Source organism: Solanum verrucosum, unplaced genomic scaffold (assembly GCF_900185275.1).
Source record: "Solanum verrucosum unplaced genomic scaffold, falcon-dt-bn FXZP01000236.1, whole genome shotgun sequence".
NCBI classification, from domain to species: Eukaryota; Viridiplantae; Streptophyta; class Magnoliopsida; order Solanales; family Solanaceae; genus Solanum; species Solanum verrucosum.
The window spans coordinates 552,400-563,719 of NW_026020806.1; the positions used below are offsets into that span (position 1 = coordinate 552,400).

Consider the following 11,320-nt stretch of genomic DNA (forward strand, 5'->3'; position numbering starts at 1 on the left):
AAAATATAAAAATCTAACCCTAGAGGGAGACTCACTTTTGCGGCTTCAACAAGAAACTGACGAATACGGGTAATTCCAATCAAACTTCAAGCTTTGTTTATGTATATGTGATTGTTGGAAGTGAATAACTTATTGTAATTTGTATTCAATGGGTTCTTTATAGACATAGATGAGATTTAAAAAAAAAAGGAAAAGAAAAAGAATGGTAAGTGGAATATATCTGTTGCACTGTGCACAAATTTTAATGAAGTTTTATCATGAAACATTAATGATATACTATGTGGATAAAATAATCATTATGTTGGGTTGTTGGAAATAATTGGAAGGGAAAATATATGTATACATATGTCTTCTGCAAAGTTTAGAGTTTTCCAATAAAGTGAGTACTACGCTCCAAAAGAATCAGGTAAAATTTATATACTGTGATTTACCTTGTTCACAACCTTACCAATATTATAGTGTTAGAAATATTAAATTTTTAGAAAATGGTAAGTTCAAGTTTCGTTCAAATCAAGTGGGGACAAGTTGGTGATGTATATTTGGAGGGTTAATGATGAGTAGTGGTGAGGTAATTATTGGAAAATAATGTTTTGAAGGAATTAGTTAGTGCTCTACATATTTCTTGGGAGATTTGAACAATACTGGTTCTGTGTTATCATTTGAAAAGTAAGTATTCGTTGTTAAAGGTCACCGATTATGTATTGAACTTCGATTTAAGATCTTTCTTATTGTTATCACATTATGATTCAAGCTTTGATATATTGAGATATGAAATCAGTTATTAGGTGTATCATACGAAACCTATTAGAGTTGATATTGGAAAATTGAGACATAATCATAGGTTTGAAACTTAAGAACTTGATTATAGATTTGAGTGAGTTTTCGGGTCTAGGCTAAACCGATAGTAATATGGGTGTTGATTAGTTTTGAAATCTTATTGTGATTATATATTTGAATAGATTGCTTTGAGTTGGAAGTTCAACGAAAAGGGAAGGCTCAAGTCCTGTAGTGAATTCTTGATCGATTGAGGCAAGTGGATTTCTAAACCCTTGTTAAGCGTATGGAATTCGTGTATTTCCTTGTGGTATATGTTTGGGAGTAATGTGATCAATTGTTTGTGTAATGTGTTGAGAATTGTTTGAAAGACTTGTTGAATCATCGTTGAAGTTGTGATTTGTGCAATGTTATGAAAATGGTCATCTCCTCATTATTTGTGTGAACATGTCATTTGCATTGTTCTGAGACGTGGTTGTGACAAGTGTTATGTGCATTGAGAAAGAATAAGAAATTAAAGAGGATGTACCATTTCGAGGGACGTATCGCGCACCGCGATGGATACTATATTTCGAGGGACGTGTCGCACGCCGCGACGGATATTATATTTCGAGGGACGTATCGCGCGCCGCGATGGATGCATGGACAGATATGTCCCCCATGGGTCCCGGACTGAGAGACAGCGGGTGTGTATCATTAGGTCAGACATGCATCACTATACTTGACATTGCATTTCATTGCATTGCACATTTTTATTATTAATGAACTTGATCTTGTGTGTTGCTGATCTTGTGAGTGCCTTTCTGTGAAATTATTGATGAATATTGAGTTGTTATTGAGAATATATGATCTGTTAGAGTGCTATTGTTGAGTTGTATGCTTTGTAAACTGTGAATTGTTAGGTTGGGTTGGTTTTATGCAGGTTGTAGTTATGGAGGTTAGGATGGGGTGTAAGGAGTACCCGTATTCTGTACCCTTAACTTGTGTTTAGAGGTTTGCTTGTTGAGTACCGTGTGGTTTGGTACTCACCCCTTGCTTCTACAATCTTTTGTAGGTTACGAGCCCGGATCTTCGTGATACCTTCCATTCTCTTCGTTTCCGAGGCTTTCTGTGGAGATCTGAGAGGTAGCTGTTTGTCATCTCAGCGAACCTCCTTACTCCTGTTTATGATTTTGTTTTTACTTGAAAGACAACATCATTTGAGACTTGCGTATTTTATTTCAATTCTAGTATTTACATTAGAGGCTTGTGCACGTGACAACCAGGTTTTGGGGATTGAATTAAGTTGACTTGTTTTCGTAATAGTAATTGTTATTGAACTTTGCTTTATTTCCGCACTTTATGGAAATGATTGGGTTTTAGGCTGACTTGTTTTGGTGGGATACGACGAGTGCCATCACATCCATTTTTGGGTCGTGACACATATTATCTAGGGGGGAAATACAATAATTTTATCATTTTGAAATATAAATACTTATTATTATTTTGAAACAAACTAATTAAAAACCATAATTAGGACTTAGGAGTCAATAGAATGAAGCAAAAGGACGGACTTGACTCATCTCCATTACACCTTCTCTTCATTTCCTTAAGTGCATATTTAGATAAGTGACATTTGTCATATTTATAATTTAAAGGTTTGAATTAAATTAATTTAGCAAGCCTCTTAATCATAGTTAAAAAACAAATTAGTAAAACACTCACCAGCTTTGATAAGAGAATTTTCATCTTCCACTAATTTTAACTCCTCATTTATATCATCAATTTAATTATATTTTCTGATTTCTCGTTGATATAATTATAATTTTATTTAAAACTTTAATCAATTGAAATAAGAATATCTTTAATAAAAAAAAAAATACGTAGAAGATACAAAATACAAAAAAATAACTCGAGATAATCTCTAAAAAATTAGTATTAAAATACATTTTTTAGATCAAGTTTTCTAAATTAATTTTAACATATACCATTGTTTTTCTTATTGAATCTTGTAAACTACCTTTGACGGAAAAAAAAGTCTTAAGTATTTTTTAATTAGTAAAAAAATAGTATTTGACAAATAAATTATGCCAAAATAAAGAGAAAATGGAGAGGAAAGAAGATATTGTATAATCTTTAAAGTAAAAAAAAATATTGTATAATAGTAACTTTAGATTAGGAAAATGATATTAATTCAGAGGTAAAACATATATCATAAAAATAATGATATTAGTGAGGAGAGGAGCCAAAATTAGTGAAAGATGATATTTGTTTTACTAAAGTTGGTGAGTTCTTTTTTTAATTTATTTTTTAACTATGGTTCAGAGACATGTTAAATTAATTTAATCTAGACCATTAAATTATAAATATAACAAGTGTCACTTATTTAAATATGCACTTGAGGAAATGGAGAAAAGATGTAATGGAGATGATCCAATTAGAAGCTTAGAATATTAAACATTATCGAGGCACAAATATAGTTTCCTAGTGTTTTCCAACAAATAATGTCTTGGCACGTAAGCATAATTGTGTTTCCTATTATTGGTGCATAACGGTTCTTGGTGTTTTTTTCTTGCAAATTTTTTCTACAAAAATGGAAAAAAAAAATGGACCCATCCCACTTGCTTTACTAAGTAATTTTCTTCGTAAAAAAATAAATAAGAAAACCTTTCAACTCAACTAACAAACGCAAGAGTTTAAGGATGTGGAGCCCTATCATAAATTAAATAAACAAGAAAAAGACAATATAAAGTTTAACTATATGTCTTATGTTGTATGGAGCGTGGTATTGATGGGTCAAGAATTCACACGTCTAGAAAAGAAAAATAGAAAAATGAGAATATTGAGATGAATGTGTGGATATAATAAGAGAGATTATAAAATTTGAAGCAAAAGGACGGACTTGGCTCATCTCCATTACACCTTCTCTTCATTTCCTCAAGTGCATATTTAGATAAGTGACATTTGTCATATTTATAATTTAAAGGTTTGGATTGAATTAATTTAACAAGCCTCTTAATCATAGTTAAAAACAAATTAGGAAAACACTCACCAACTTTGATAAGAGAATTTTCATCTTCCACTAATTTTAACTCCTCATTTATATCATCAATTTAATTATATTTTCTGATTTCTCGTTGATATAATTATAATTTTATTTAAAACTTTAATCAATTGAAATAAGAATATCCTTAATAAATAAAAAAAATACATAGAAGATACAAAATACAAAAAAATAACTCGAGATAATCTCTAAAAAATTAGTATTAAAATACATTTTAGATCAAGTTTTCTAAATTAATTTTAACATATACCATTATTTTTCTTATTGAATCTTGTAAACTACCTTTCACGGAAAAAAAAGTCTTAAGTATTTTTTAATTAGTAAAAAAAAAAAAAGTATTTGACAAATAAATTATGCCAAAATAAAGACAAAATGGAGAGGAAAGAAGATATTGTATAATAGTAATTGTAAAATATATTTAGAATATTTTCTATTTTTTAAGAAATAAAGTTGGTCTCCTCTTTTTTCCTTAGTTATTTTGCTTCATTTTTTGGTCAGATATAAAAAAAAATAAAAAAACGAAGGATATTCTTTAACTTTAGATTAGGAAAATGATATTAATTCAGAGGTAAAACATATATCATAAAAATAATGATTTCTTTTCCTAATTTATTTTTTAACTATGGTTCAAAGACATGTTAAATTAATTTAATTTAGACCTTTAAATTATAAATATAACAAGTGCCACTTATCTAAATATGCACTTGAGGAAATGGAGAAAAGATGTAATCGAGATATCCAATTAGAAGCTTAGAATATTAAACATTATCGAGGCACAAATATAGTTTCCTAGTGTTTTCCAACAAATAATGTCTTGACACGTAAGCATAATTGTGTTTCCTATAATTGGTGCATAACGGGTGTTTTTTTCTTGCAAATTTTTTCTACAAAAATGGAAAAAAAAAATGGACCCATCCCACCTGCTTTACTAAGTAATTTTCTTCTTAAAAAAATAAATAAGAAAACCTTTCAAATCAACTAACAAACGCAAGAGTTTAAGGATGTGGAGCCCTATCATAAATTAAATAGACAAGAAAAAGACAATATAAAGTTTAACTATATGTCTTATGTTGTATGGAGTGTGGTATTGATGGGTCAAGAATTCACACGTCTAGAAAAGAAAAATAGAAAAATGAGAATATTGAGATGAATGTGTGGATATAATAAGAGAGATTATAAAATTTGAAGCAAAGGTATTCAAAATAAGGTGGAAATGACGTATGTGATGGACAAGATAAATGTTCGACATACGAAGAGGAGATAAACTGAAATGGTTTGGGAATATGAAGAGAAGATACATAAATGTCTTAGTGAGGAGGCGTGAGAGGTTAACTATGGTGCGTTTGCGTTTGAGAAGAGGTATATGCATGTAGGCCGAAGAAGTATTGATGAGATCGAGTTGATTACAAGACAACACGACACACACGTAACTTATCGATGATATGATTCTAGATATAGAATGATATGAATTTCAAAGATTAGGGTAAAAAATTAATATATAGTTGAATGTAATTGTCTAATTTTTCTATTTTAATGAGTCTCTTCTATTTTGTAGAAAATAAATCTTCAGTCCACATGTAAACACAAGAACCTTAAAATTCTCACACTAAACTTATGCATTGAATTTTTTGTCTTATTTTTTTTTTTCTGTTTGTTTAGTTAACAATTTAAATCTCTCTATTTTGATGTATGTGATTTTTTAAAATTTATCTAATTTAATTTTAAAATGTTCATTATACCTAATTAATTATATAATTTAATTATAATCACACAAATATCAATAATGTATTTTAGACCATAATTTTTATAAAAAAAACTTTCAATTTGTGACCAATAAAATACATCGCATAAATTGAGATACAAAAATATAGGAGTATTAACATTGCTTATTTATTTATTAGTAAAATTAACTTTATCTTATTTATATATGTAGTTATTTAATGTGAAATTGTGGTGGGATGGTTCTTTCATCTTTAATAGGAGATCTTAGATTTAAGTTCGTAAAATGAAAAAAAATCATATAGAAAGCCTTATATATCCTTATAAATGAGCATGAACAAATGCGCAAATCTAAATTTAGTCGATCCCTAATTTAGGTATCATCAAATAAAAAAGAAGAATTAAAAAGTGATATGATCATCATAACGTTAGCTTATACTTTCTTGGGGATTCTAAGACCCGAATTTTATTAATACAAATATCGAACATCGAGTTAGAAACAAAGGAGTGGTACTTATATATGTATATTATCATCATCATAACGTCATGATACTATTGCCTCTACTCCTTAAACCTAATCTTATATATATATATATATATATATATATTATTTATTATTATTATTAGTTCCTCCCATGGCATGATATTGCTTTCTCCCCCTTATATTCTTTTACTAGACACAGGTGCATGTGCGAGTACGGGCCTCTATTATTTTTTAATATTAATTAATGTGATATAGATAAAATTTAGAAAGTTGTTTAAATTTTAATATGATCTTTAGATTTTTTAAGTTATTAATTACTTTTTGTTTGCGAAAATTTAATGTGAAAAAGTCCATTAAGATGTCCATAATTAAAGTAGTTTTCGTCATTGATCATTGACTTTTTACTCAAAGTAGTTACAAGATATAAACAAATATTACCGACATTAAAAATGATAAAGCAATAACTAAAGAATATGAATTTAAAACTACAAGTTATAGCTAAAACGGATCGAAAATATAATACACTAATTAAATAAAGTAAAACAAAAGAAATATTATACACTAATTTAAATTAAAATAGAACAAAAAAAATAATTTTCAATTTTTTTTCCCGAAACACGCTAAAGCAAGCAAATTGTGAACTCTCTTATATAAGAGAATTTACTAGTGTCTCTCTCTATAAGACTATATATACACATATCTTGACCACTTTCTTCCTCTCTCTTCAACACATAATTACTTACAATACAATTTCTCAACAATGAAAGAAGAAGTATGCTTCTCTCTCTCTCTCTTTATCTCTCTTTGTGTGTGGTTTTCAGTATATGTATATATCTTAATCTTCCTTATATATACAACTTGAACATTTACTCTTTGTGAGCATCTACTTAATTTCATAACAACTGACAGACTCAAAATTTGAAGTTTATCATTCTAGAATTGATCAAGTCTTTTTTAATTAAGTTACTGAATTCTGAATTATAATAGTAAGTTTCTCAAAGACAAATACAAGGTAAGGATCAAAATTATAGAATTCTATCGAACTTGTAGCTTCAATCCTACCTCTTATCAAAGGTTTATCAGAAACATTCTTTCTACCTTACAAGATATACAAGTAAGGTTTGCATACATACAGTAGTACTCTTTCTTTTCCAAATCCTACTTATAGAATCACACCGTGTATGTTTTCTATAATTATATGTTGGAAGTATTAGATTTTCTTGGTTTTTAATTTTGCATTGGATAATTGAATTCTTTGTCTTCTTATATATATATATATATATATATATATATATATTTATTATTACTAATATCTAATTTTTATTTTTCTCTATTTTCTGTTCAAGGTTATGTGGCCAAGATTGGTAGCTAGTAAGGTCATAAAGAGATTGGGGAGCACAAATTTTGTGGCAGATTTTCCAAGTGATAATTCAGAATATTTATTAGAAATTCCCCCTCATTTTGATAAAAGATCCGTAAGTTCTGATGATATTATTTTCAATCACGATCTTCAAGAAACTCAAAACTACAGGTAATTAATTAATTATATTAATTAATAGAGAACTAACATCTTAACCACAAATTAGATATTAGTTGTTAGAACTCAACCAATTAATTAATTAATTAATTATATTCTTGAAACATATGTATTCTATTTTATTACTATATTATTTTTATATAATTCTATATTAAATAAAAAGGGCATGATACTAGGATGAATATATGATTCATCAAAAGATCAATGATAATGCATGAAGGGAGTTGGAACTAATCGAGCCAGTAAATTTTGAATACTGAATAGTTCATATATAATTTCACAGGGTTTTCGTTAATACATGGAATGTTGGAGGAGTTGTACCGACTGATGACTTCAATGTAGATGATCTGCTTAACACGTGTCACACCTCATCATGTGACATCTACGTTTTCGGGTATTTTATGAATTTTAATATAAATTTTTTAAATTTCAAAAATAATATTGATATGATTTTTTTTATTTTTTTTTTAAAATGAAGGTTTCAAGAAGTAGTGCCACTAAGAGCAACAAACGTTCTTGGATCAGAAAGTGGAAGAATTTTAGCAAAATGGAATTGTTTAATAAGAGAAGCTTTGAACAAGAAAGGAAAGGAAAATAATATTGGAAATAATGGGAAATTATTTCCACAAGAATTTAATTGTATTATTAGTAAACAAATGGTTGGAATATTGATTTCAGTTTGGGTTAGAAATGATTTACAATCATTTATTAAAAACCCTAGTGTTTCTTGTGTTGGATGTGGTATCATGGGTTGCTTAGGGAACAAGGTAATTAATTAATTAATAATATTATTATTATTTCATTTCCAAATTTTTATTCAATAATATTGTTTTTATCATAAAAATCCTACTTCCCAAGAAAGAAATAGTTCTACCACTACTTAAAAAATCGTGAATTTTTCATCAAATTTTCATCTAATGAGCCATTTTTTGACGAGACGTCGCTCAGAAATTCACACATTTTTTAGTAGTGTAATGAGATATCTTATGTTTAATGAGTAATTATTAACTTCTACTCCTTTTGTCTCGTTTTATGTTGATGGCATGTCTTTCTATTCTTAAAAAAGATACATTTTAATATTTGGAAACAATTTCACTTTAAAATATTCATTTTATTTTTAATGATAAGTTTTAAAGTCTTTTTTTCTTTCTTGAAACTCGTGTTTCGTAAAATAAGATCACATAAATTGAAATAGAAAGAGCGTTACTATGAAAAATGGCTAACTCTAGCATATTTCATAAAATAATGGAAGTTTGTTCTTTTGATTCTCTTGAGAAAATGAATAGTCTTAATATCTTTTAATTTGGTAATTAATTATGATTCAATTTTATTTTTTTTTGCAGGGTGCAGTATCAGTTAGATTTCAATTACATCAAACAAGTTTATGCTTTGTGTGTAGCCATTTAGCTTCTGGTGGTAGAGAAGGAGATGAGAAAAATAGAAATTCAAATGTTGGTGAAATATTTTCAAGAGCAACTTTTCCTAAAGGCCCTTCACTTCAATTGCCAACAAAGATTCTTGATCATGAGTATGTCATTTAATCTTTTATTTTAATTTTTCATCAGATGTTTGATATCTTCCTCGACAATTCATATCATAGCCATTTAGCTTCTAGTGGTAGTGATTCAACTTGCACAAGACCTCGTTAAAAGGAAAATCAATAGAGTTTGAACTTGAAACATCTAGTTCTGATAAGGGTTGAGGGATCATTTATGTCATATGCACCATAACCCTAGACCGTTTATTTATTTATTTATTTTAAAATGTTTGAAACGGTAAGTTAACGATTACTTTGATTAATCAATTTTTATTAGTTAATTTTCTAATCAATGACTAATATTTTGTGGTAATAAGACATGAGTAAGTCCAGAAAATTAAGCTTAACAACCAATTAATTATTGGTTGTTGAAGAGTTAAACATTATTTTGTCGTTAGTTATATATAGTCATCATCAATCGAATCACAATTACTTTTCATGCTTAATTAATTTAATCACCTTTATTATATAATCTTGTTATTATATGTAGCTAAACAGTGAAATAGTACAAAAGAAAAGACAATAATTTCCAACTTGAGCAATTTGGTAATTAAATATGAATTGACCTACAACAAGTTGTATATAAAAATACCTTCTTTTTTCCCCTCCTTCTTCTGTGCCTAATGGTAGAAAGTTGAATATTATTTTTACATTAATAGTTTTAGAAAAAAAATATATTAATTTTTTAAAAATTAAATAAATATGTATATATCTTTATGACATCAATTTTTTAACCTAATTTGAATTGATTGGTTGCAGCCGTGTGATATTTCTTGGAGATTTGAATTACAGAATTTCTTTACCAGAATCAACTACAAGATTATTAGTGGAAAAAGGAGAATGGAATGCACTCTTGGAAAAAGACCAGGTACCTTATTATTATTATAAGAATTAAATACCAAAAAAAAAGTTATTGTTTTCTTGTAATTACATAATTAGGAAATTTGAAGTCAGAAGGAGAGCATTGGAGCAAAGTAAAATTATTTTCGTGTGACCTATAGAAGTTGAAATCAGCCACTAATTCTAGTATCAGAGTAGAATGCATGCCTAAGTCATACCTTTGTTGATGTCCATTCACTCGCTAAAACCTACATGAATGTATGATGCTTTGTGCACGAGGCTAACATTTAGGAGATTCGAAGCTAGAAAAACCTTAATTAGCTTGGTGCAATATAATGATATAAAGTTGCATTTGTACGTGTGACCTATCTAAGTCATAACTCATACGTCTGAGGCGTAAAATTAGTTACTAACGTTTGCATCAGGATAGACTGTCTTAATTAGCTTGAAGCAATGATATAAAATTGTATATGTGTGACCTATACAAGACATAAGTCTGAGGTGTAGAATTAGTAACTAATGTTTGCATGGATAAAGTGTGTACGTCACACCTCCTTAAAGTACGACTAATATTTCTTATAAATATACGCAATATAAACATGAAATACTTTGTGTACTGAGCGATCCTTTATTCGAAGCTAAGGCACTAGAACTAATACTTTAAAAATGTATCTCATGAGAAAAATGTTTAGTTGAGGATGGAGCTCATGGATGGACAAGTATTTGAAGGTTGGCAAGAAGGGATAATCAATTTTGCTCCTACATACAAATATTATCCAAATTCAAGTGAATACTATGGTAGATCAGAGGTCAAAAGAGGAGAAAAGAAACGTTCTCCTGCATGGTAAGTTGTATTATTTAATTACTTGTAATTCAAATAATACACTAATAAATATGTCATATATAGCTACAACAAATAAAGAATTTAGTAGCAATAATATAATTTTCATTATATTATATTCAACAGTAGTAATATTTAATATGAGTATTTATAACCAACACTCTATATAAATGTCGTTTAGTGACTCTGAATGCAATGACATTAACTCAATTGTCGTTAAAAAGAGAAAAATCTATTGTGAGTAAATATCTATATATATGCTAACTTTTTTCTTCTTATTTATTATATTTTAGGTGTGATAGAATAATTTGGTATGGAGAAGGGTTAAAGCAACAATTATATGATAGAGGTGAATCAAAATTATCAGATCATAGACCAGTGAAGGCAATTTTCAGCACACAAATTAGAGTTTCAAAAAAGTTGAAGAAATTACAAACTTTCTTTTTATCAGAAAGATTTGAGAAAATCACAAGCCACTTAGAGGATGCACTCACCAAAAGATGATCATGGTGATTTTCCTTATGTAATTGTTGATTGAGTCCCCA

General features: G+C 28.3%; 1 protein-coding gene across 2 annotated transcripts; it reads left to right on the forward strand.

The window, feature by feature from the left end:
- Nucleotides 1-7,162: 7,162 nt before the first annotated feature.
- On the forward strand, nucleotides 7,163-11,320 carry LOC125813174 (type IV inositol polyphosphate 5-phosphatase 9). Of its 2 annotated transcripts, none has more exons than XM_049492659.1 (8): nucleotides 7,163-7,172; nucleotides 7,356-7,551; nucleotides 7,841-7,951; nucleotides 8,036-8,324; nucleotides 8,901-9,085; nucleotides 9,854-9,962; nucleotides 10,627-10,778; nucleotides 11,069-11,320. In XM_049492659.1, the coding sequence occupies exons 2-8, from the start codon at nucleotides 7,370-7,372 to the stop codon at nucleotides 11,277-11,279; spliced, it is 1,239 nt and encodes a 412-aa protein (XP_049348616.1). In that variant the 5' UTR covers nucleotides 7,163-7,172; nucleotides 7,356-7,369; the 3' UTR covers nucleotides 11,280-11,320. The 2 variants fall into 2 exon arrangements, with proteins under 2 accessions (XP_049348616.1, XP_049348615.1); XM_049492658.1 differs by lacking the exon at nucleotides 7,163-7,172 and adding an exon at nucleotide 10,128 and having other exon boundaries at nucleotides 7,370-7,551; nucleotides 10,655-10,778.

Bases quoted from the DNA above. Each gene is read 5' to 3' on its own strand.
- LOC125813174 (XM_049492659.1), top strand. From the start codon at position 7,370: ATGTGGCCAAGATTGGTAGCTAGTAAGGTCATAAAGAGATTGGGGAGC. The intron at 9,086-9,853 runs GTATGTCATTTA...GATTGGTTGCAG, and splicing joins ACAAAGATTCTTGATCATGA to CCGTGTGATATTTCTTGGAG. The intron at 9,963-10,626 runs GTACCTTATTAT...AAAAATGTTTAG, and splicing joins CACTCTTGGAAAAAGACCAG to TTGAGGATGGAGCTCATGGA.